This window comes from Arvicanthis niloticus, chromosome 6, assembly GCF_011762505.2.
Source record: "Arvicanthis niloticus isolate mArvNil1 chromosome 6, mArvNil1.pat.X, whole genome shotgun sequence".
In the NCBI taxonomy this organism is placed as follows: Eukaryota; Metazoa; Chordata; class Mammalia; order Rodentia; family Muridae; genus Arvicanthis; species Arvicanthis niloticus.
This window is the reverse complement of record NC_047663.1, coordinates 26,454,892-26,480,278: the sequence shown is the minus strand read 5'-3', so window position 1 is coordinate 26,480,278 and position 25,387 is coordinate 26,454,892. Positions and strand designations below refer to the sequence as shown.

The 25,387-nt window shown below is 45.8% G+C and overlaps 1 protein-coding gene across 3 annotated transcripts in view; it reads right to left on the bottom strand.

Moving 5' to 3' along the window:
* The window catches only part of B4galnt2 (beta-1,4-N-acetyl-galactosaminyltransferase 2 (SID blood group)), a 42,933-nt gene extending 17,783 nt beyond the window's left edge, over positions 1-25,150 (bottom strand). Inside the window, exons 1-4 of one of the 3 annotated variants that reach the window (XM_076935921.1) lie at positions 24,845-25,150; positions 3,515-3,715; positions 2,746-2,883; positions 774-880 (exon numbers count right to left, since the gene is read on the bottom strand). In XM_076935921.1, coding sequence (XP_076792036.1) covers positions 774-880; positions 2,746-2,837 — 199 coding nt within the window. In that variant the 5' untranslated portion in view covers positions 2,838-2,883; positions 3,515-3,715; positions 24,845-25,150. Of the gene's footprint in view, positions 1-773; positions 881-2,745; positions 2,884-3,514; positions 3,716-24,240; positions 24,733-24,844 lie in introns of those variants that run through there. The other 2 variants (XM_076935919.1, XM_034507214.2) reach the window with 2 other exon arrangements.
* Positions 25,151-25,387: the final 237 nt, after the last annotated feature.

Genomic DNA, 25,387 nt, shown 5'->3' with positions numbered 1-25,387 from the left:
TGAGCTGACATAAGTATCCTTTTCAAGATGCCGTTCTTGAAGACGGGGTCATCAGTGTGCTCCTGATGCTGGAAGACCCTTGAAAGTCAATTATTCCCTGAGATTCCCAGATGCCCACAGAATCCCAACTTCTGTATTAGCTCAGAGCCTCAGGGGAGCCACGGCTATAGAGATCCCAGGTTGTGTGTGTGGAGCTTTGGGCACCGCATCTAGGATATTGGCAAGAATATTTACATTGGGCTAGGACAAGGAAGTAGGCTCAGGCAAAAATTTGACATTGGGCTAGGACAAGGCCCAAGATGAATACAGCTGAGGAATGTGTTCTTTGTATCTTGATCATCTTGTTAAGTCCCTGAATACAGTGACCATGGGAACTTTGTTTATGCCTGGTTTGTTCCTTGACTACTTTGTCTTTGAGCTAGAAATGAACCTATTCTTTGCATGTACCTAGAATGGTCTAAAAACAGACTGGAAAAAAATTAAACCGGTCTCAGCACTGGCTGGAGTCATACTATAATTCTATGTAATTGTCTCTCTTTTTTTTTTTTTTCTTTAATCCTCACTCCCTCCCTCAAAACCCTTTTAACTGACTGAGCTGGCTTGGTCATTTGTGGATGTGGGATCTAACACAGACTGAAATCCCACCAAGTTTCCTGGGTTGTGCCAGTGCACATGGACACCCAGTGAACAGCCGGCTCCTGATTCATCCTTTTGTTTAAGGAGAACAGAGAGAACATCACCTGTGGGGCCTCTAAGGATACAGATGTACCTACCTGGGATGAGAATTGTGTGCAGGGGCATCACCTCCACACCATGGACTGGGTATCCGAAGGGAAGGTTGGGTGGAGCCAGCAGAGGTGGTGGGCGAGGCAGCCCTTCTCTTCAGGAGAAAGCAAGCATTGAGAGTTGGTGTACAACAAAATGCATTTTAAAAAGCACACTCATAACCAACAACAAGAACAAATAAAATTATTACCCACATACACACATACATATGATTTAAAATAATAAAAAAAAGTAAATCTGTTTTTGTTCTTGTTTGGTTTTTCTTTTCTTTTCTTTTCTTTTCTTTTTTCTGGTTTTTTGATACAGGGTTTCTCTGTGTAGCCCTGGCTGTCTTGGAACTAGTAGACCAGGCTGGTCTCTAACTCAGAAATCCACCTGCCTCTGCCTCCCAAGTGCTGGGATTAAAGGCGTGTACCACCACCGCCCTGCCAGTTGTTTGGTTTTTCAAGACAGGATTTTTCTGTGTAGCCCTACACCAGGCTGGCCTCAACCTCACAGAGATCCTCCTGCCTCTGCCTCCCGAGTGCTGGGATTAAAAATGTGTGTCACCACAGCCCAACTAAAAAGCAAATCTTAATGAAGGACTATCTTCATCTCTGTCAAGCCCTTTGTATATGCCTGCTTACTGAGATGATATATTTCTATATCTGAAACAATTATCATATATAGACATTGCGAGAAGGAAGCAAGGTTCACACTCAGTTATAGCCAGCTAGGCCTGCATCAGAAGCATTTCTCTAAAACAGCAGTTCTCAGCCTGTGGGCTGAACAACCCTTTCACAGGCGTCACCTAAGACCATTGGGAAATACAGATATTTACATTACGATTCACAACAGTAGCAAGATTACAGTTATGACGTAGCAACACAAACTACTGGTTGAGGGTCACTATAACATGAAGAACTGTATTTAAAGGTCTCAGCATTCAGAAGGCTGAGAACCTCTGCTCTAAAATCTCTCTGCTCTTAGCTACTTTTAAAGGGGCTGTCACAAGCAACTCTAGCTTGTTGGTTAGAGACAAGGTCTTGCCATGGAATCTATGCTAGCCTTAAACCTACAATCCTCCTGCTTCAGCTTCCCACTTGCTGGGATTACAGACAAGTGCCCAGCATATACAAACCCCCTTTAATAAAAGCCATCCAGAACCTGTTTTAATTTCTTCTTCAACCAATGATTTTAGTATTGATCCTTTGTAATTGAAGATGGGGGTAGGAGGAGGAATGGGGCTACACCTCAGCGGTAAAGCATTTGCTTAGCATGTACAAGGATCTGGGTTTGGTTTCCAGCACCACAGGAAAAGAACTGAAGCAGAGGCATAAAGAATATCTCTCAGTGGTGGGAAGCTTGCCTGGCTTACAGGAGACCCTAAGTTCAGTCTTTAGCACTGTCAAAAGACAAAGTGACATTGGTAGCACTTGAAAGAATGTGCCCAGCATATAGAATTACCTTCTGTGCTAGCCTGGGCACCTGGTGACTGTACCACACCATCTGCCAAACTCACTGTTTCTTTTTCTTTGTCAGTTTTATTGAAATGTTTTGGTTTCATTTTTAAAGATTTATTTATTTTAAAGATGTATTTATTTAGTATAGATACAGCATTCTGCCTGCATGTATGCCTGCAGGCCAGAAGAGGGCACCAGATCTCCTTATAGATGGTTGTGAGCCACCATGTGGTTGCTTGGAATTGGACTCAGGACCTCTGGAAGAACAGTCAGTGCTCTTAACCACTGAGCCATCTCTCCAGCCCCTCATTGAAATCTTTCATGTACTCAAAACCCTGCAAATCTTTCTTGGAGACTCCTCTTCTCCATTGCCTTCCTCTGTTCGTTCCCAATAGTTCCTCCTAGGGGCCCCTCAGGAGACCGAGGTCCAGACTTTTTCTCAGGGTTCCTCATTCTCGCAAGCACTTGAGTGTTTGCAGTTCCCAGAAACCCAAGAGCCCCCCACAGCCTGCATCACCTCCTCCGAAAGTGCTCAAATTCTGCCTGTCTTCTGGCATTCACAGCTGGAAGGTCTTTCAGGTTATAGGCATTCTGATACTTATATTTCATCTGCTGTTTGCCAGAGTCACAGTCACATTGATTTTTGGGGAAGAGCCTAGAACAAAGGAGAAAAGCTTATTGACATGGATGACTGCCAGGCGGGTGGGACCTTAGCCCTAAACTTGTGTGTCACTCACACTGAAACATTTTTTTTTTTTTTACCACATGGCTGTCCTAACTGGGTTGATATTCTGCAACCACCCAGCAGTGACCCCCTTCCCCCATCACAGAGACAGGATGAGGGAGTGGGGACGAAGGGAAGGACTAACGGTTGTTTCCCCTTTCTTCTCTTTCTTCTTTTCCTTTTCTTTTTTGAGACAAGATCTTGTCTATGTGGCCTAGGCTGGCCTCCAACTCATGGCAACTCCCTTGCCTCAGCCTCCTAAGTGCGCCACCATGCCCAACAGCCCTCTCTAGAATTATCCCTTCCATCTTGCTTCTTTAAGAGCCACAAGCATGTCAGTTGGCAGCTAGTCCCATTAGGGCAGATGGCCGGAGGCAGCATCCTCCCACTAAACTTGCAAGGTCACTGGGTGCTGCAGGAAACAGAGACTGGATCCCACAGACCACACCTGGTCTCAAAGACTCGGTTTAGTAACCAGCACCCATTCCAATTTTTTACAATGTCTAAGGCCCACAGGGAAGTGGGAAAGAGACAGGCGAGGCCGGAGCATCCAGAGTCTCACCAGACATCGCTGTAAGTAAAGAGTTTCCTCAGGTGCTCCTCTGGTAGAAGTTTCAGCACTGGGTCAACCAACGTGGGCTTTGGGTTCTCTCGCTTGAAGGTGCCGAGCTCCGCTGTAAGGAACACACTTCTGACCACAAACACAACACTGGCAAGTCCTAAGATCGTGGCTAATGTCTTGAGGAGCCACAGAAACCTGGAGCTGGCAAAAGACACACGGAAAAAGCAAAATGCATTCGAATTTTTGATCTTGAGAACTGGAGAACTGGGGAAATAGAAGGTGTAGACAGTAATGCCGCACACGAGAGCCTGAGTTCAATCTCCAGCACCCACATAAAAAACAAACAAAAAAAAAACCCAAAAAACAAAAAACAAACAAAAAAAACAACAAAAAACAAAAAGAAACAAACAAAAACTGGGTACAGTTCAGTGGGCAAGAGCGCTCCCTGTGCAAACCTGAAGACTTCATTTGAGAACCCAGGGTGGAAGGACCAAGTCCCACAAGTTGTCCTCTGACACCCACACCTGAGCCATGGCATTTGCTCACGGACATTTGCACACTCAATAATAATCGTCTTCATTTGTCTTTGTTTTGTTTGACACAGGTCCCACCATATAACCCTGGCTGGTCTGGAACTCACTGTGTAGATCATGCTGCTCTTGAATTCTTAGGGATCTGCCTGTCTCTGCCTCTCATGCTGAGATTAAAGGCATGCACCACCACTATTGGATTATTTGTTTTTTTAAGAATTACTTATTTATTATATATATGTATGAGTACACTGTAGCTGTTTTCAGATACACCAGAAGAGGGCATTGGATCCCTTTACACATGGTTGTGACCCACCATGTGGTTGCTGGGAACTGAACTCAGGACCTCTAGAAGAGCAGTCAGTGCTCTTAACTGCTGAGCCATCTCTCCAGCTCCAGCCCCAATTATTTTTTTTTTTTAAGTTGGATATGAAGTTAAACAGGAAGACAATAAAGGATGTTAGGATTAGGGGCTCATTGGCCAGCCAGTCTAACGGTAAACTCTAAGGCAATAAGAGGCTTTGCGCGCTCTCTCTCTCTCTCTCTCTCTCTCTCTCTCTCTCTCTCTCTCTCTCTTGTTACTGTTTTCTGAGACGAGGTTTCTCTGTGTAGCCCTGGCTTTCCTGGGACTGGCTCTATAGACCAGGCTGACCTCAAACTCACAGAGAACTGCCTGCCTCTGCCTCCCAAGTGCCAACATTAAAGACGTGTGCCACCGCCACCACCGGGCAGAGACTGCCTTAAAGAAGGAGAAAAGCATTTCTTAGGACAATTCAAAAACAGAGAAGGAAAGAATCAAGTGACAAAAGGGACCCAGAAAGATCCCAAATGAAAGGGATGGGGAGAGGGGGAGAGGGGACCTGCTGGGGACAGGGGGAGGGGAGAGCTGAAGTTCATGCAAAAGATCTGAAGTCTGGACTCATTTCCCTGTCATCGCAGCTGTTTTTAGACATACCAGAAGAGGGCATCAGACCCCATTACAGATGGTTTAGGAAGCGCAATCAGTCATTGCAAAGAAGGCCCCAAAGGGCTCTTCACATCAAAGCAAAACAGGAAGTTGGGAGAGTGAAATTCCAGCCCACTACCTACACTCAGGGTGGGTCTTTCTTTCTGTTCCTTTTTCCCAGGGAGCCAACAACAAACACTTGCTCAGTCTAAATAGTGAATGGCAACAGCCCAATGTAATGATTATACCAAAACCAACTTGGTGAAGCAATGGACTGATTGGGAATCTGGCTGAGAGGTTTCTTACAGGACAAGAGACAATCAATCCAAAGGCAACAGCATCACCAAAAGCTGACATGGCTGACAACTCAGGTAAGCGGTAACCCTGAGCTCACTGCAGGACTCAGGCAGGCTTCTTTCTCTGTTTCCCAGAAGCTGCTCTCTGTCTTTATAGTCTGAGGGAGGGCCCTGTATATCTCCTTAGTTGTTTGTTTACATTTTGAGTGTGTCCTCCTCCTTCCTCGTTTTAGTGTAACTCAAAACTTTCTGAGCCTTAACAAGTCACCCATTTTATCCTTTCTGGAACTGTTTTCACAGACTGTCTCCGGTAAGGATTTTATTGCTGTGAAGAGACACCACAAGCATGGCAGGAAGCCTTATAAAGAAAAACATTTCACTGAGGCTGGCTTATAGTTCCGAAGTTTAATCTATTATTATCATGCCAGGAAGCATAGCAGAATATAGATAGACATGTTATTAGAGAGATAGCTGAGAATTCTACATCAGGATCCAAAGGCAGCAAGGAGAGAGAGTGACACTGGGCCTGGCTTGAGCTTCTGAATCTCAAGGCCCACCCCCAGTGACGTATTTCCTCCCACATGGCCACACCTCTTAATACTGCCACTCTCTATGGGCCTATGGGAGCTCATTTTTATTTAAACCACTGCACTTCACTCCTGGGCCCTTGTAGGCTTATAGCCATACCCTGATGCAAAATGAACTTAGTCCTCCTCCAAAAGTTCCCGTAGTCTATTGCAGTCTCAAAATATTTAAAAGTCCAAAATCTCTGATACACATAGCAACCTCTTAAGCATTACCTCCTGTAAATCAAAATAATAATACTAATTAAAAAACCAGATCATAGACTTTTAACATTGAAAAAAGATACACATTGCCATTCCATAAGAGAGGGAAGAGAGCAGAGTGAGGAAATACTGCACCAAAGCAAGACCAAAAACCAGCTGGGCAAACTCCAAACTCTGCATCTCCATGTCTGATGTCAAAGTGCTCTTCAGATGTCCAACTCCTTTTAGCTTTATTGGCTGCACCATATTTTCTCTTGGGCTGGTTCCATTCCCTGTTAGCGCCTTTTCTCTGCAGAGATCCCATGGCTTTGATGTCTCCACCATCTTGGGGTCTCCAAGGCAACCCAGGCCTCACTTTCACAGCTTCACACAATGGCCTCTATGAAGGACCACCCCTGAGACATGCTGGACTCAAAAGGCTTTCCCTAGTCATAAAGAAGATTCTATAACCTCTTTCTTGTATACTTTTCTCTAAAGCTAGAACCACATGGCTGAACCTGCCAAGTTCTGCTGCTTGTTGGTGCTGGAACATGGTCCCCTCATTCAAATACATCTTCACCAGATTTCTGGTTTTTGTTTGTTTTGTTTTTAGGTTTGTTGTTGTTGGGTTTTTTTGTTGTTGGGTTTTTGTTGTTGTTGTTGTTGTTGGTTTGGTTTAGTTTGGTTTGGTTTGGTTTGGTTTGGTTTGGTTTGGTTTTGAGACACAGTTTTTCTGTGTAACAAACAGCCCCGGCTGTCCTGAAACTTGCTTTATAAACCAGACTGGCCTGGAATTCACAGAGATCTGCCTTCCTCTGCCTCCCAAGTGGTCTGATAAAACCATGTGCTACCAGGCCCAGTTCAGATGTCTATCTTCAACGTTTTCCTTCACTGCTTACACTTGTCTATACTGGAATTTACTCTGTAGACTAGGCTGGCCTCAAACTCAGAGATCAGCCTTCCCGCCTCCGCCTCTTTCTCTGTCTCCGTCTCCCGAGATGTGTACCACCATGCCTGGCCTTAAGCTTCTTACTTCCTTTCCCTTTTACCCAAGCTTAGCTGGGTGGGGCTGTGTCCTGAGGTCATCGCTTCCTCAGCTTCCTTTGGGATCAGGCTTTTCTTTACACTTTTCCCTGCTGCTCTTCTTCTCCTCAGACTGCACATTTTGTATTTTTTTTCCTTGCTTATTTTGATCCTTTTCATTATAGATCAGTGTAAGAACTGCCACTAGTAACCATGTGACACAGTCAATACTAGGCTGTTTTGAAATTTCCTTTGCCAAAACTGTAAATGCATAACTCTTCAATTTAGCCTCGGGCAGATGTTTTGGACAAGGGCAGTAAGCAGCCACTGTTAGGGTTCATGAATCATTGAAGAACAGTACCCCAGACTCAAACAGTATGCAAACACAAAGAGCATTTATTCCTGCATGCAGGAGCCCAATTCCATCAGGATGGGAGGACCTCAATTGAATTCACAGATTCAGTTTTAAAGTCAAAAAGAGGAACACTATGAAGGAGTAGGTGACTTCTATCTTGATTGGTGGGTTCTATCTCTGGGGGTCTGGGTGATGCTGATTCAGACTAACTATTCTTGCTTCGTGCCAAGGAGTAGGTAGCTCTAGACCTCGTGGCTAACTTAGCCTTATATAAGGCATAAGGTAGGAAAGACATCTAGTTATCACCAGTTTTAAGGGTTAATTTGGTCGAGACCTCCTTCAGGGTTCGATTCACCCTCTCTACCTGACCTGAACTTTGGGCTTCCTAGGCACAACGTAATTTCCAATCAGTTCCCAAGGCCTGTACTAAAGATTGGGTTACCTGAGAGATGAGTGCTGGCCCACTGTCTGACCCAAACAGGACGGGTAGGCCATACCTTGGTATGATTTCTTTCAAAATCTTCTTTGTCATTACATTGGCAGTTTCCGTCTTTGTTGGGTAGACTTCTACCCATCCTGAAAAGGTATCTATAAATACTAATAGATATTTATATCCATATTTTCCTGGCTTTACCTCTGTGTAATCTATTTCCCAATTGGCTTCAGGCTTTTGGCCTCTGATTCTAGTTTCTGGAGTTTCTTAGCTGGGGCTGGAAGGGTTCATACCCTGGCAGGTCAGGCAACTTGAGATTGCCTGGTCAGTGTCCTATATCAAATATTTTGTATTTTGCCCCTCTTAGCAATTTTTCTAGTTTTTGGTGGCCCAAATGTGGGACTTGATGGGTTTGGTGAATGAGCTGTCTGGGTAGGATGGTGTGACCTTCATTGGTATACACCCATCCATTTTTTTTCTGTGGATTCCTTTGCATTTAGCCTGATTCTTTTTGTTCTCTGAGGTATAGTCGGGCACAGTGCAAGGGGTGGCAAGGCTACCAGAATGTGAGCAGTAGGAGCCATGCCAGCTTCCCTTGCAGACTTTTTAGCCATCCTGTTTCACCTGGCTGTCTCTGATGGTCCCTTTTGATGCCCTGGGCAATAGAGTATAGCCATCTTGAGCCATGGTGCTGATAGTAGAGCCAATATCTCTTTTTTATTTTTATAATTGTTTTTCCATCTGCAGTCAATAATCCCCTCTCTTGGTATATGGACCCATGCACCTGTGCAGTAGCAAAGGCATATCTGCTGTCAGTATAGATGCTGACTATGGCAGCTTCTGCCAGCTTTAGAGCCTGAGTCAAGGCTACCTGCTCAGCTTTTTTGAGACGATGTTCCAGATGGCAAAGCAACTGCCCAAACAACAGAGTCCCATGCCAAGTCCATTATTGCTACCCCTGGAATCTTGGTTTCATTTTGAACAAAACTGCTTCCATCCATGAAATAGACATGTTCAACATCTGCCCAGGGTATGTCAGTCAGGTCTGGCCTAATGTTCTGAACATGCCCCAAAACTATGGAGCAGTCATATTGTATATCTGAGAATGGGTCAGGTAGCAGGGCTGCAGGGTAGATGACAGGTTATACCTTATGTGAAGGGGATTTAGGAGAAGAGCTTAGCAGTGTGTCAGCCTGGTATTGGACAGCCAGTGGCTGGGTGGGTTTTTCAGGGTTCCCTCAATAGTATGAGGAGTGGTTATCTTGTTATCATCCTTAATCAGCAGGGCTGTGGCAACTATAATCCCCAAACAGGCTGGCAATCCCTGAGCCATTGAATTTAGCTTCTTAGATAGGTAGGTTATAGGTCTTTTCCATAGGCCTAGAATTTGAGTGAGCACTTTGTTATGCCCCCCCCCTTTTTAATCCACATATAGGTGGAAGAGTTTGTGAATGTCCAGGTTGGCAGGGCCAGTGTCTCTAACAAGGCCTTCCTCAAAGTCATAAAGACCATGTCCATTCTAGTGGTTCATTTTAACTTGTCTTCTTGCCCCCTAGTAGCCTCATAAAATGGCCAGGATATTTCAGTACATGCTGGCACCCAGAATCTATAAAACCTAGCAGATCCACAAAATTCCTATTCTTGCCATCAGGTAGATGGGACTGGGATACTGAGGATGATCTGTTGCTAGGCATCTGACAACATATATTGACCCACCCCTGACCTTGAGTATGTACCCCAGAATGATGATCTCAGATTGACAGAGCTGGGCCTTTTTTGCAGACATTCAGTAGGCCAGTTGACTAAGTTCTTGTAGCAGATCCTGTGTTGCTTCTTGGCAGGTCTCCATATCAGGGGCTGCTATCAGGAGGTCATCTACATCTTGGAGTAGAATTATGTGGGTGTGGACTCTCCAGTACTCACCCAAGTCCTCATGCAGTGCCTCATCGAAGATGGTGGGTGAGTTCTTAAATCCATGAGGCAGGCCGGTCCAAGTCAGTTGTCTGTTGAAGCCCCTTTCCAAGTCTTGCCATTAAAAGGTAAATAGGGGCTGGCTTTTGGGTGTCAAGGGCAGGCTGAGGAAGGCATCCTTCAGGCTGAGCACAGTATATGTGTGTGCTCAGGAGGGAGGTTGCTCAGCAGAGTGTAAGGGTTTGGAACTGTGGGCTGAATATCCTCCATCTGCTTGCTTACTTTCCTCAATTCCTGCACAGGCCAATAGTTATGGGAATGAGGCTTCTTGACTAAAAGGAGGGGTGTACTACATGCTGATTAGCAAGGGACCAGGATCCTCGCTTCTCAGATCCAGTTGATGTGTAAGGTTATCCCCACCTAGAACTCTCTTGGCACTAGATATTGTCTGATGTGAATTAGGGTAGCCAACTGAACTATGATTGGGACCCTGTGAGGGGCCAGTCAGATTGAATTTCTCTTTGCCTAAACTTCAGGGGACATCAGTTAGGAACTTCTGGAGCAGTGGGCTTGGTGAGGGCAGTGGCTGAGGGAACAACTTGTATTCTTCCAGGGCCAGGGTCAAAACATGGATGGGCTATTCTTAATCAGCATTCCCATTTTTTCTCAGCCAAAATGGATTTGGTTTCCCATTTTGATGAGGATATCTGTCCCCAGCACAGGGTATGGCCATCCTGAGATGACTATAAAAGGGTGAGTTACCTGTCCCATTCCCAAGTCCACCTTTCTTTGGGTCATCCATGGATAGGGCTTGGTGCCCGTGGCCCCTTCTATCCATGTTTTTCAATCTGACAATGGCCTCAATGATTGTTTTAAGATGGAATGTTGGACACCAGTGTCCATCTGAAAATCTATTGGTTTCCCCTTCATCTTCAGGGTTACCCAGGGCTCATGGGGGCGGGGTGTGTGTGGGGGGAGCTCCTTCGCCCTCAGTCACTGACTTGCTCTGATTCCAGAACTTTGAGTTTTCTGTCAGGGGCATCCACATTTCCAGTGGCCTGTTTCTTTGCAGCGGGCATATTGTTTTTTTTTTTTTTTTTTTTTTTAAGTGTCACTTGAGACCAGGATTCCCTACCCGTCATACCCTGCTTACCTCTTCCTCTTTTCTGAACCGTGTCCCTCAGTTCCCTGTTCTTGTGGTCTCGGTTAGCAGCGCTTAGCAATATTTTGGCCAGTCCCCTGTTTTATTGCTCCTCAGGGGTCTCTTTATTGTTAAAGACTTTGTTTGCCATAGCTACCAGCTCTGTCAACTGCTTACCTTCAGACTCTTCCAAGCCTTGGAGTTTTTGTTTAATGTCAGGACTGTTTAACAAAAGCCATGTTTATAGCTGACTGGTTTTCTCTAGCTTCAGGATCAAAGGGGGTATCTGTTCTATAGGCCTCCATGAATCTTTCTAAACACCCTAGGGCTCTCATCCTTTCCTTAGGTAGCCTGGCTTACTTTGGATAGTTTTTAGGCTGCCTGGAAGCCTCTCAGAGGCCTCCCATTAGAATCTGGCGGTAGGCCCGGTGTCTCTCCTTACCTCCATCAGTGTCGTAATTCCAGTCTGGTTAAATCAAGGGAAAGGCTACATCAATATGAGTCTGAACCTGAGTGGGGGTCCCATTTGCCCCTGGAACCAATTTTCAGGCAATGGCCATAATCCTCTCTCTTTTTTCCCTCTTCCTCTGAAGAAGAGCAGGGGGTGTTGTAGCTGTGAGCAAAAAGGGTTCCACCCAAACAGGGGGTCTTTTCACCATACAGTGATATAAGGCACCTGGCCCTGGGGGACCCAAGGCCCCATAGACCACACTTTTTACCCATTAAATGATGGAGAAATAAGTTTGCTCCTTGGGTCAGCCAACTTATAAGGTGGGCTATTTATTCCTGCAAAAGGTGATGAGCTTACTGGAGCAAACAATCAGCCCTGAGTCCTCTATAACCTGGAAGAAGTCCCTAATATGGCCTGAAACCAGATTCAGAGGGGTGCTCTGCACTTGTCCCATTTTAAAACTCAAGATGATATCCTAAAAACTGATACAGAATGACAACAGTCATAAACATAGCACACAGTGACAAACAGAAATGAAAGCAAAACAGGAACAGCCTTTCAAACGGACTCTCCCTTCATGCACCAGAGCAGTGGAGACCTATGGCTGGTTCAGAAACGAGGTGAAAATATTCAGATACTCCAGAAACCAGGTGAAAACTCTGAAGTTCTCCAGATTGCATGTGAGGGCATTTGTGGGGCTGTCCAGGTGGAATTTGGGGAGCATCTCCCTTATTCCCCAGATGCTGAGTGCCAAAATATGCATTGGTTTTACCCCTCCTGGCCTCCAATTGGTGGGGAGAGAGGGTCCTCCAAAATGTTCAACTATTCGCATGGGTGTCTCCAGTGATTCCTGGCCAGTGCACCAAATGTTAGGCTCTGTGAATGGAGGAATGATTGTCCAGACTCTATTGGAATAGAAGGTCCCCAAGTGAATTCGCAGATTCAGTTTTAAAGCCAAAAAAGAGCAACTTAGGGAGAGGTAGGCAATCTGTATCTTAATTGGTGGGTTCTATCTCTGGCAGTCTGGGTGATGCTATTTCTTACTTCATGTCAAGGAGAGGTAGCTCTTAACCTCTTGGCCTAAGCCTGCAGTTGTTCCAGTACATTCCAGCCCATTGTGAACCATCTGATATGGGTTCTGGGAACTGAACTCAGGTCCCCTCCAGGAGAGTAGCAAGCACTATTAACCTCTTAACCATCTGCACTGCCACACCCACTCAATTCTTAACAGATCAAATTTTAAAAATATATAAAGCAGACTTGAGTGCTTTAGTTCAGTGGTAAAGTGCTTGCCTAGAATTCTCAAAGCCCTAACTGCTACCCTTGGCACCATTAATAATAAAGTAACAAGGGAGTTAGAGAGATGGCGCAGCAGTGAAGAGCACGGACTGCTCTTCCAGAGGTCTTGAGGTCAATTCCCAGCAACCACATGGTGGCTCACAGTCATCTGTGATGGGGTCAGGTGTGTCTTCAGACACATCTCTTCCAGTGTGTCTGAAGAGAGCAACAGTGTACTCACATATAAAAAATAAATAAGGTAAATCTTTTTAAAAAAATAAAGTAACAATAATAACAGTAGGCAGGTGTGGCTGTTCACAGCACTGATCCCTGCACTTGCTACCTGTGACAGATAAATATGTGCTCTTAACTCTGTGACGCAGCTTCTACAGCCCCGATGCAGGATTGTCACCATCTCAAAGGCACCTTTTGAATCAAGAACATCAGAGCAAGAATATATACATAACTCAGCTGGGCAGCAGTGGCGCATGCCTTTAATCCCAGCACTTGAGAGGCAGAGGCAGGGGGATTCCCAGACTACACAGAGAAACCCTGTCTCAAAAAACCAAAACACACACACACACACACAACTCTAGACCACAAGCTAGGAGATGTAAATAACTTGTCAAAGTGCCTGCCTGCTATGTACAAAGCCCAGGTTTCAATTTCAATTCTGAACACCACATACACGTCTGTAGCTCTAGCCCTGGTGACCTTTCGGCTGTGAAGACAGCTCACCCACCTTTTGCTATAGAGGCCGACCTCACCCAATCCCTCAGAATCATTATTTCACTCTTCCCCTCCCTAGGTCATCCTTTGTCTTCTTTGCCAGTTAACGTCTGAACTTTGTAAAATGGTATCAAAACACATTCATTTAAACTAAACACTAACAGAAAACAGACCTTTATTTTCTTCAACTCCTAAGGCTCTTAAAACCCATTCATTTATTTATTGAGTGTTGGGGATGTATATCAACATGCATGTGCCCTGGCATACTTATAAAGAGGTTAAAAAAAAAAAAAAAAAACTTTTGGGAGTGAGTTCTCTTTCCCTACCATGTGGGACTCAGGGACTGAATGCAGTTTGACTCCCTTGGAGGCAAGACGCTTTATATGCTGAGCCACCTCCGTGGCCCTTGGACTTTTCTTTAATAAAAACAAAACAAAAATCACAGGCTGACCACAGTTTCACCGTCTAGACAAAGATACCCTTGACTTCCTGCTCCTTCCTGCCCTAGGCACTCTCTGTTCCTGCCAATTCTACCCACTTTGTACATACCCTACCCAGGGGCCAGAATTAAGGCATGGAACACTGTGGTGGATTTAAATCCCTGGACATGGACTTTTTGGCAATGCTACGGGTTGATCCCACAGCCTTCTGTATGTCCAGCAAACACTCTGCCACTGAGTTACACCCTTGGCCCCACGTTCTTAGACTTCTGAGTCCCCAAATCTGGCTCTAGCTAGGATAACATCTTATGGCACAATCATTAACAGAGATTGTGCTCGTAGAAGATTATTAATGGAGGTTTAATTTTTACTGGATAAGTAAAAAGATTTTATCCTGTCAAAAGAAGACAGCTTATGTGCTTTCATGGAGGCTGGTTGAAGTACACTTAAGAAACATCCAAGAAACATCCACCTTATAAAGTCCATGCCAAATAAAAACTCAGTCAGGGTAGTCAGTCATCCATGTCAGTAGTTACCATTGTGTCCCTTCCAGCTCATATACCATTGACAGGGTTTTGTTTTGAAATGAGCAGAAACGGAACAGCTGAAGCCCAAGTCCTGGATGGTTCTTTCTCCTGCTCCCACAAGAACATTATATCCCATTGCTCCTTTCCCTAATGTTCCTACAACAGGAACTACCTGTCAATCACTGAGCTAGGAGACTCCCACACCGCAAAAGTTGCTTCATCGGAAGACATGTTATGAAAGCGGAAAGAATAATTATCCCTTTTATGAGATCATGTGCTCTTAAGTCTAGAAGTCTTTCCTTAATGCAGTGCTGCAGATCCTCACTGTAAAGCCTAAGCGTTTTCCAACTCGTCTTGTTTGTCTTGTGTGGAGAAAGGTAGCCAACTTGCTTCAACCCATGTGTGGAGAGCAGAGTACAACTTTCAAGAGTCAGTTCTCTCCTTCCACCATGTGGCTTCCAGAGACTGAACTGAGATCGTCAAGCTTTGGGCAAGTACCTTTACCCCTTGAGCCATCTAGCTGGTCCCTCTTCTAAGTTTTAACTTTTTCCTTTTTACTCCTTCTCTCTCTGGGGACCGGCCATAACCTAAACCTACTTGTCCAGCATCCCACTACCAAATAGCAGCTGCTTACTGACCTCTGTTGCTGAACATGCCTGCTTTCTTGGATCCCACGTCCACAGGGCTAGGCTTCTCTCTTCCTATCCAGCGCCCTCTCCCCCTCCCCGGCAGATGCTAAGGTTTACACTTTCCTGCCCTGTTGATTTCCCTCTCAAATGCTAATAAAACAGCCTTCAATCTCCTTCTGAATCTACGTTAAAATTCTTTCATTAGCAAGACCAAGAACCCACAGGAAGCAACAGAGGTCAGTAAGCAGGGGATCCGACACCCTCTTCTGACCTCCTCGGCCACTGGGTGCATATGGTGTCCACATACCTACATACAAGCAGGCAAAAAACACCCATACCTGTAAGCATAAATAAATCTTTAAGAATACAGACAATACAACTGAGCTTCAATATTGGGTATAGATTCTCTGGACAGTGCACATATCCAGGTGCCCAACCTGGGTTGCCCTACTGATAGAGTTCACAGGCAGAGCGACCCACACAAGAGGCTCCCCTGTCCCATGCAGATGACCCTTACTGCCCTAAACCAAAAGATATCACACAGGAGGAAAGCTGCTCTCAGAGAAATGAAAATATATGATGTTGGATTAAATGCAGCATAAAATAAACACAACTAGACAAAACTACTCTTCAAATCATAAAAGATACAAAACTAATTTGGTGTGACTCCTTCTTGGGAAGTTCATGCTGACCTTTGAGGATATCTAATCTTTTCTCTGAGACCCTCTGGTTACTGTGTGTTTAAATCTATGTTGTTTTCCTAACAGCGTCCAACCCTGCTTCGAAAATGACTCCCATGGGGTCCCAAGTAAGAGTGCTTGCTCTGCGAGCCCAATAACTTGAGTTTACCCCCTGGAGACCATGTAAAAAGCCATCCTGTCCAGTTGTCTAGAGTTTACAGAAAAGGGTTTCAGACCCTGGGGTGGGGGTGGGGGTGGGGGTGGGGGTGGGGGTGGGGGTGGGGGTGGGGGTGGGGGTGGGGGTGGGGGTAGGGGTAGGGGCTGAGTTGCATATTTTACAAAGCAGACCTGGCCTCCAGGTTCTCCCAGCATCCCTCAGTCCCTACCTGGCATAACCTGCACCCAACCCTAAATTTTCCAGTCGTTTCCCTAGAAGCTCTTCCCTGTATAATCCAGGCATTTTGGCCTCCCCTCTCTCCTTCTCTCTTTTTCTCTCTGAGAGCATGCTTTTTCTTTCTCTTCCCCTCCCCTTCCCATGGCGACTTCTCTGACCTCGGTCCTTGGGGGCCAGTGAACTGGTCCGAGAGCAGCTTCCCAATAAACCTGAGTTTAATATAATCCAATCTGGTTTGAATTGGCTTCTTTTACCAGTGGAGAAATAACTTGCAAAGCAGGAAGGGACTGTCAATCAACACTCTGCGAGCAGGCTGCCACTGGTTTTTCTGGGAACCAGAATGCCTTCAGCTGTGGTTATCAAGTGGTTGCATCAAAGGCAAGCAAGCTGTCGACTCAGCATTGGAAACCTGTATGATCAGGTCATGGGGACTCCATCTTTTTTTTTTTTTTTTTTTCCGAGACAGGGTTTCTCTGTGTAGCCCTGGCTGTCCTGGAACTCACTCTGTAGACCAGGCTGTCCTCAAACTCAGAAATCCACCTGCCTCTACCTCCCAAGTGCTGGGATTAAAGGCATGTGCCACCACTGCCCGGCAATGGGACTCCATCTTGACTGTGTGGTGGGAGACAAACTCCTCGGATCGCTTTGGTAACTGGTTGTGTAGTCCTTTCTCACACTGGCTTTTGCATCAGCAAACATGCACATAACCTTGGTGGCAGTCACAGATGATTTACTGAGGCGGTTGTTAAGTCTCAAACCCCAAACTGCTTAACATTGTGAAAGCAAGCCGGGCGGTGGTGGCGCACGCCTTTAATCCCAGCACTTGGGAGGCAGAGGCAGGCAGATTTCTGAGTTCGAGGCCAGCCTGGTCTACAGAGTGAGTTCCAGGACAGCCAGGACTACACAGAGAAACCCTGTCTCAAAAAAACAAACAAAAAAAAATTGTGAAAGCAAGATGCTGGCCCCCCGTCCTCCCTCAGTCCCTACCTGTTACAGGGCCCTCCTGGCTGGCACACCATACCCCCTACCCTATAAATCCAACCATTTTCATTATCTGGCCCTTTTATCTACACTTTACCCTCCTGGTCTCTTGATCTACTTCCTGTCTCCCCTCCTATCTCTCCTCACATGACCTGGTTCAATCTACTCACGTCCACTCTGGACTCTCCCAGATGTCTCTGCCTCTGGCTATGCTTTCCCTTTTTATCTACAATAAACTGTCTCCTCCACCATACTTAGGAGCAGTCATGTCTCTCCTCTCTCTCTGTCTCTCTCTCTCTCTCTCTCTCTCTCTCTTTTTTTTTTTTTTTTTTTGGTTTTTCAAGACAGGGTTTCTCTGTGTAGTCCTGGCTGTCCTGGAACTCACTCTGTAGACTAGACTGGCCTGGAACTCAGAAATCCGCCTGCCTCTGTCTCCCAAGTGCTGGGATTAAAGGCGTGCGCCACCACCGCCCGGCTTTCTCTCTCTCATTCAGAAGCTTAATTTCATATGGTGAATTGGCAGAGTTCTGCCAGAAGAAAATCTACAACCTGTAAGCAAAAGGGCACGGGGCTGAGCTAGGAAGTGAATACTGAAGACTTCCTCAAGCTTTAGACTAATTATAGTTCTGTTTATATTAAAATATGTTTAAACCTGAGTATGGTAGGGCATACCTGTAATCTCAGAACTCAAGAGACTGAGGATACAAAGAAAATTCCAGGTCAGCCTAGGCTACACAGTAAGTCTTTTAAATTAATTAATTAATTAATTAATTAATTTGGGATAACACCTAGTACGGTTATGATTGATTGATTAATTTTATTGACTGTGGTGCTAGAGCCCTAACCAGATTCCCAGCCCCTGTCACTTTTAATGAATTCTTAAGTATCTTTAAATGGTCTCAGCTTTAATTCACAACTTGTCAAGTAGCAATAAAAATACCCCATGTAAAATAAAAGCTTTTGGGGGTTTGTTGCTGTTGCTTTGTTTATTTGTTCATTTTTATTTTGAGACAGGGTTCCTCTACATAGCTCTGGCTCTACATAGACCAGGCTGGCCTTAGACTCATAATGATCTGCCTGTCTCTACCTCTAGAGTGTTGGGATTTTAAAAAATGAGGCACCTGCCGGGCAGTGGTGGCACATACCTTTAATCCCAGCACTTGGGAGGCAGCGGCAGGCGGATTTCTGAGTTCGAGGCCAGCCTGGTCTACAGAGTGAGTTCCAGCACATCCAGGGCTACACAGAGAAACCTTGTCTCAGAAAAAAAAAAAAAAAAAAAAAAAGCCACTATGCCCCTCTTGGGGTGTGTGTGTGTGTGTGTGTGTGTGTGTGTGTGTGTCTTCGAGCGAGTTTGTGTACTCAGGTGCACAGGCATGAGGTGGGGCACACATACCCATGCAAATGTGGAGATCAGAGGACATGCAGTTGGTTCTCCCTTTCCTGCATGTGGTTCCAGGGGTTAGTCTCAGCTCTGTGGGGCTTGTGATATGCCAAGGCCTTTTCCCACTGAGCCATCTCACCAGACCTTTCATTGCATTTGATTTTGGGAATTTTTAATTTTTTACACAGGGTATTTCATCCTAGAAAAATAGGAGGACTTCTGTCTTGTTTTGTATTGTATTGTGAAAACAGCTCCTTACTGCTGTTTTCACAATACATGGATAGCCCCAGCCAAGCACTGCACCTTTAGACTTTTTCCCTTAACGAGGAATTTAATCTGAAGAGACTTTTTTCCCTTGAGGAATTTAATCTGAAGAACTCGTAGTTGTGTAATTGGCTCCCAGCATCCACCTGGTTCTCAGTGTTGGGTCTCAGGCTGTCCAAAGAGCCAGAAATGAACTCAACCTGGACTATAGGATTCTGGTGGTTAGATAAAAGTCAGACTTCCTCAGGGACTTTTGAAGCCTGTTCTCATCTGCCCAAAGAGTCATTTCCCTTCTCTCTGGCAGAAGGAACCTGTGCCACCTATCAGCATATCAATGCCCATGCTGACCTTCTGACATCACAGGTACCTGTTAAACATTTCAGAGTCCATGCCAGCATCCTGACTCTTCTTTCTTTCTCCCACTAGCTCACAGATTTCCTTCCCCTCAGCTAGTACCCCTTCTTATCCCGTAATTCTCTCTCATTTACTTACTATCTAGCTCTGCTCCATTCTCTCTCTCTCTCTCTCTCTCTCTCTCTCTCTCTCTCTCTCTCTGTCTGTCTCTCTCTCTCTCTCTCTCTCTGTCTCTCTGTCTCTCTCATCGATAATAAAAATTTTAACCATATGGAGTAGTCATGTCAGCAGTTTCTTTACTGCACCCCTCACAGACACCCACCTGGATTCTTTATAAGAACAAGCTGGCAAGTGAATTAATTTTATAACATACAGAATCTCTCTAGCTGTTTTAGAGAGTAGAATTTTGTTCTGTGCTGTTCAACCTGTTTTGTTTTGTTTTGAAACAGGGTTTCTCTAGCCCTTGAGCCGAGGCTGATCTTTGACCAGGAGATTAGAATCCTGTCTCATCTCATCATGATAGATGTTTCCTCTAAACTGATGTGAAACAACAAAAACTAACAGCAGTGATTGGCTTTTTGGATGTTTTTGGATTTTTGAGACAGGGTTCTTCTGTGTAGCCCTGGCGGTCCTAGAACTTGCTTTACAGAGGAAGCTGGCCTTGAACCCAGAAATCTGCTTGCCTCTGCCTCCCAAGTGCTGGGATTAAAGGAATGTGCCACCGATACCTTGTGGGAAGACTTTGCTAATTAAAGTAGAAGTTCATCATGGCTGGATAGCCTCTAGGCTCCAAGCAATATGGGAGATTCCCTACTTGAGTAGATTTTCTTTCTTCTCTGACCTTGTCTAAGTCAAGGTCAGAGAACTCCAATTCTAAATCCCTGAACTCTACCTGAGGAACCCTGTGTAGCCTCAATTAGATTACAGGATCAATTTCTTTCTCCTGACAAAACCTGTTCAGCCACCTGAGGTTCCTAAAATGCTTCCTCCATACTAATGAGACATTCCAGATACCCTAATCTCCCAGCCCAGGACCTTTGCCCATCCTGGATGTTCCTACCCTCAGTTCCTTTATAAGCCTTAAGTCACCTTAAGCCTTAAGTAAAGTTGGTCTGCTTCCTGACTGCAGGTCCTGGTATGGTTTATTCACCTTCCACACTCACAGGGCTTCCGAATGTCCCGATGGATGATGGACATCTCTGCTCCCACTGCCCTTGTAGACCAAGATCCATGAGAATGGGGAGACCCACACTGCTTGGCTTGGGAAGTGTAATCCTTTAGTAAGTATGAATTAAACATCTTAGCTTTCTAAGCTCCGCTGCTTTGGGTGATATAGAGCATGAACTCTGGCCCTCATGCAAACTGGACAAGCACCTACCACAGAGCTACATCCAAGGCCTTTGTTAACCCTTTCCTTTGTGCATATTTCATACAACTTGAAAATCTTTTTAAAATATAACCTTTCTATTGCCCTAAAATGAAAGAAAAACTGGGAAAATAGCTCAGCCAGTGGGAGCCCGATGCCCTGAGTTTGACCCCAGAACCCACATAAAAAGCCAAATGCAGTAGTATACATCTCTAGTCTCCGAATTTCTACCACAGATGGGAGGGGGACCCCAGGCAAAGTGCCTGTGTCTTTAATCCCAGTGTTTGTGGGGCAGAGGCACTCTGATCTTTTGCCAGTTTGAGGCCAGCCTGATCTACATAGCTTCTAGGACAGCCAGGGCTACGTAGTAAGGCCCTGTCTCGAGAACAAACAAACAAAAGACAAAAATAATAATAATAATTAAAAAACCAACAACAAAACCAACAAAATGGAAAGGAAGGCCAGGAGAGTCATCAGGAAGGTTGTAGGCTGGGTAGCCTGGGCTACACTTCCCACTGGCAGAAGCAGGAAAGAGCCTGCCTCAACAAGGTGGAAGGTGAGGACACCCAAAATTTGTCCTATGACCCCCACACATGCACCACTTGAAGATGTTCACATGTACACACACACACACACACACACACACAAAGTAAGTAAATAGAAAAACAAAAGACACAAGAAAATAATTATTGCTTATTCATCGGTTACCAAAAGAATTCTATTCCAAAGAGGAAGAGGGTGTTAAAACTGCCACAGTGGTACATGGAGGTGGAGAGAAAAGTCTGCATTCAAGGCCACCTTTGGCTACTTAATAAGTTCACAGCCAACCTGGGCTACATGAAACTCCATCTCTAAATCGGAAAGAAGAAAAGAAGGGAAAAAAAAAAGAAGGAGGGAAAAATGAAAAGCTGGCAAGATGGCTAGACAGGTCCAAATTGAAAGGTGTTTGCTGTTCGCATTCCTTCTAGGCTCCGCCCAGCAGTTACCAGGCAACAGCCAGGTAGGCCTGGCTTACTATAAAGGGGGATGTTTGCCCTCTTGCTCTCTTATTCTCTCTGACTCTCTTTCCTCCTTGACCCTTTTCTTCCCTTCCCCCCACCGTGTGTTCTTGGCCAGTCTCTTCCCCTCACCCCCCCCACCCCGCCAGCCCACACCCCCCCTCCTTCCCTGTCTCTACTCCCTTCTCAACTCCCCTTCCTACATCCTAAATAAACTCTATTCAATATTAAACCCGTTGTATGGCTGGTCCCTCAGGGGGAATGGATGCCTCAGCATGGGCCCACTGAGGCACCCCTCTCACCTGGCCATACCTGGCTCTATAAATCATATCCTGGCTCCTTTTTTAAAAAATAAAGTGTAACACTTGCTACCCTGAAGACATGAATTTGACCCCCTGCAACTAACAAGGCAGAAGAAAAAGTTGTCCTCTGACTTCCATGTGCCTGTCCTGCAGACAAGAGCCTCAGAAATGCTCAACTTCACTGCAGGTAATATAAGCTCACTTAAAGAACTGTGGTGTTCAAGGTCCAAGGGAGGAGAGTGTAATGTTGGAAGGAAAGCCTTTGCCCAGGACATCTGTTTTGATGCTGGTGTCAAATACACTACAGTGACCATTTCTCCAAAAAGTTGGGACTTTTGTATTTCCAGGACCGAGTAAGATACCCAACATAGAGTAAATAAGATATGCAACACACAGTAGGGATCATCCAATATCTGGGCTTGTTTTGGTTTTTTTTTTTTTTTCTTTTAAAGTTTTTTTTTAAGTGAGTGTGTGAGAATGAGACAGAGAGAAAGAGGGAGAGAGAGGTAGGGGGAAGAGAGGGATGGAGAAAAGAAGGGAGGGAAGGAGAAAGGGAGGGAGGGAGGGAGGGAGGGAGGGAGGGAGGGAGGGAGGGAAAGTCTCTCCAGAGCCTACCAACACTTGTTAAATAAAATTCTAGTAAACAATTGCTATAGTACAACCAGCTTCTTCCAGCAGGTCCTCAGACAACCTTCTCCCTCCGTTTCCCCAACTGTACTGTGGAGATCTGAGCAGTATATTCTTGTAGGAGTTGTTAGGAAGGCTGCTGAGGGAATCCAGAACACAGCCAGTACACCCCAAATCAGTGCTGCATTGGAGGGAGTGCACCTCTCCATCTTGGTCTCCCCTTTTCCTTTATCAGGCTTTTCTGTCCACTTTACAGAGACACGTAATCCTGGCAACCTGTCCTAGGTTGCCCCACAGGGTACAAAATGAATTGAACATTTTCCACCTTTGGGGCCAAGGTCTCCTGTAGCCCAGACTGGCCTCAAACTCACAGTGTGCAAAAGATGACCTTGAACCATCATGACAGACATGCACCACCACACTGGCTTTTGAAATGACTGGAATAATTAATATATGGTCAGTTTAGTTTATAGGACAATAATCTCTCCTTGGGTTTTTGTTTTGTTTTTGGGGGGTTGTTTGTTTGTTTGTTTTGGGGTGTTGTGTGTTTTGTTTGTTTTTGAGGGGAACTGTCCCATGTCAGAAGTAGAACGTCAGAGGTTAGAAGAAATGTGTTTCCCCAAGGCCACTCTGGCCAGCACTGTGTAATCGAAACAGGAAAATAGCAAACTGCAGGGATTAAAATCGTAGATCTAAAGGTACAATTCTAGCTTTTTATAAGTGAAGGAAAAACACAAAATTTGCCCTAAAATGTGCCAGCCTTAAGTTCATCAACATATATTGATTGACCTATTAAACATGATTCCCAGCTCCCAGCCCCTCCCCCATGCAGGAAGCTAGAAAGAATATTGAAGGACCCTGGGATTCCTGAAGCCCTTAGCAGTGCCCAAGGGGACACACAATATCTGCCTTCCTCCCCCCCCCCTCTCTCTCTCTGCACCCTTTGTGGAACAAATGTGTGCCATTAAAACAAAATCAAACCCCAGAACCGGGTCTTGGTGCGCACTCTGCAAGCGCTTTACCACCCACCGACCAACTCCCGCAGCCCATTTGAAAGTTTTGAGTCTGGTTGTCCAACTGGTCTGAGAATTGCGGGCCTCTGCCTTCTAAGTTGTTAAGTAGCTGTGACTGGCTTCCTGAGTATCAGGCAAGCACTTCACCTACTGAGCTACATGCCCCTTAACTGCATTTGTATTTGGAAAAAGAAAAAAAATCAGAAAAAATAACCTTTGGGAGGTGTAACACACAAAACTGATTTCTAACTCACACACGCACTTTTGATCCTTCTGGGTACTTTGTAAAACTTAATCGAACATGCCCAAGTAAAAAATTTTTTCCACGTTCATTATGGTTTAACCTCTAAGCCTCTTCAGCGTTCCGTGCTGTGTGGTGCTTTGAGCATCTTACTCCTGACCCATCCAAGGTTCTGAAATCGGCTCTGCAGGGCTGCCGTGAAACTCTCTGGAAAGAATCCAGGCTCTTGAACTTACTTGCCTACCGCTGGGTTCCAGGCTCAGTCAGGTAGGCGCCCAGTCCCATTCCCCCACCCCCATCCCCCCCCCTCAGCCCGTTAGGGCTACAAGCTGGGCACCCGGCACCCCCAAGGCACGACCCCACGCTCGAGCTTGCCCCCTTTACCCCCACTCCCGGTTTATTCTTGGCCGTGGAACAACCTCCAGGTCGGATTTTTCCATGAGAAAATCGGATCCAGGTTTGAGCCGCTGTAGCGGCTAAGACGGGGGATGGCAGGGGGATGGCAGGAGGGCACACGCTGTGCCCAGAGATCGTTATCACCCACGCGAAGATTCCCGGGGCTCCACCAGCCAGCTACCCGCTGTCTGAGCACCGCCGGCTGCCGCCCTTACACCTGTTCCTCCCCAACTCTTCATGCCCACGTTCCTCTGGCCCAGGGACACTCACTACCTGAAAGTCATCGCAGCTCCAACCACCTCTGCAGACTTCCCACCGCAGGTCCGGATGCGAGCAGGAATAAGCTGCGAGTTCCAGGGACCGCGCCTATCTCACAGCCCCCGCCCAGGCGCTGGACCTTGCCTCGCGGACAGGCTGTGTTCCAATGGTTTTGTCATTATTTGAGTTGGTCCACTGTGGCTGTGCTGTGGCAGGAGACTATGCTCCGGGTACTACATGATCCCTCCGGTGACCAACAACACCCCAGTTTTTCCTAGTAGAAGAGTTACAGTCAGGTCCTAACATTTAATTTACTTGTTAAACTATAACAGCCCCAACGACAGTTCTGAGGTTTGCTTTTCAGATGAAATCTAGGCAAGCGGAGGATAATCAAACAGTAAGCAGCGTAACCCCATCTCAACACACTTTGGGGTATTTTATGTCCCTTGGGTTCCGGGCTAAAAATGCAAGCCACCTCTGCTTTCCCCCAGGCCAGCCCACTACATTTCTTTGGTGGGCAGGTCTTTCGGAGGGAGATAGAGTGGATTCAGAGTTTTACCAAACTTCAGGATAAAGTGGAGCTAGGTTAGGTGTAGCTAGAGAAAGTACGATCCCGTACCTCGGCTTTCTCCATCCCAGACAGATACAGCCTTACGTTCCATCTGTTCTCTCCGGAAGCGGGGAGCGCCGTCCTCCGGGTTTCAAGGTCGGTCCTAGCACAGTCTGGGTAACCTGGGCGCTTACTGAGTTCCGAAACCCAGCCCCTGTGCTGCTTTCCAAATTGATCCTCTTTCTCTGCCTGCACGGGTGGATCATCAAACTTTTCTGTCCACCCTAGAGAGAAACACAGTTTCGTAGCCTACTCCTACGTCTCCCTGTCACCTCGGCCACTTCTACAGTTCAAATTTTATTTCCCTCTAATTCAGCCTTTGCCCTTACCTTTCCCTCAACACTCCACTGCAAATTGTAGTGACAAGAAAATAAAACTGCATCCGTAACCCAATCCCTCTTACAAGGACCTATCCGACCTCATGATGCCTTTTTGCTGGGTCGTGGGAAGCGAATTTCACACGAAATCGTTCCGCATTTGCATTTGTGAAACCCTTTTCGAAAGGTGTTGGGGGTGATTTTCCGGGGTCACTTCTGTAATGTGATTGTACTG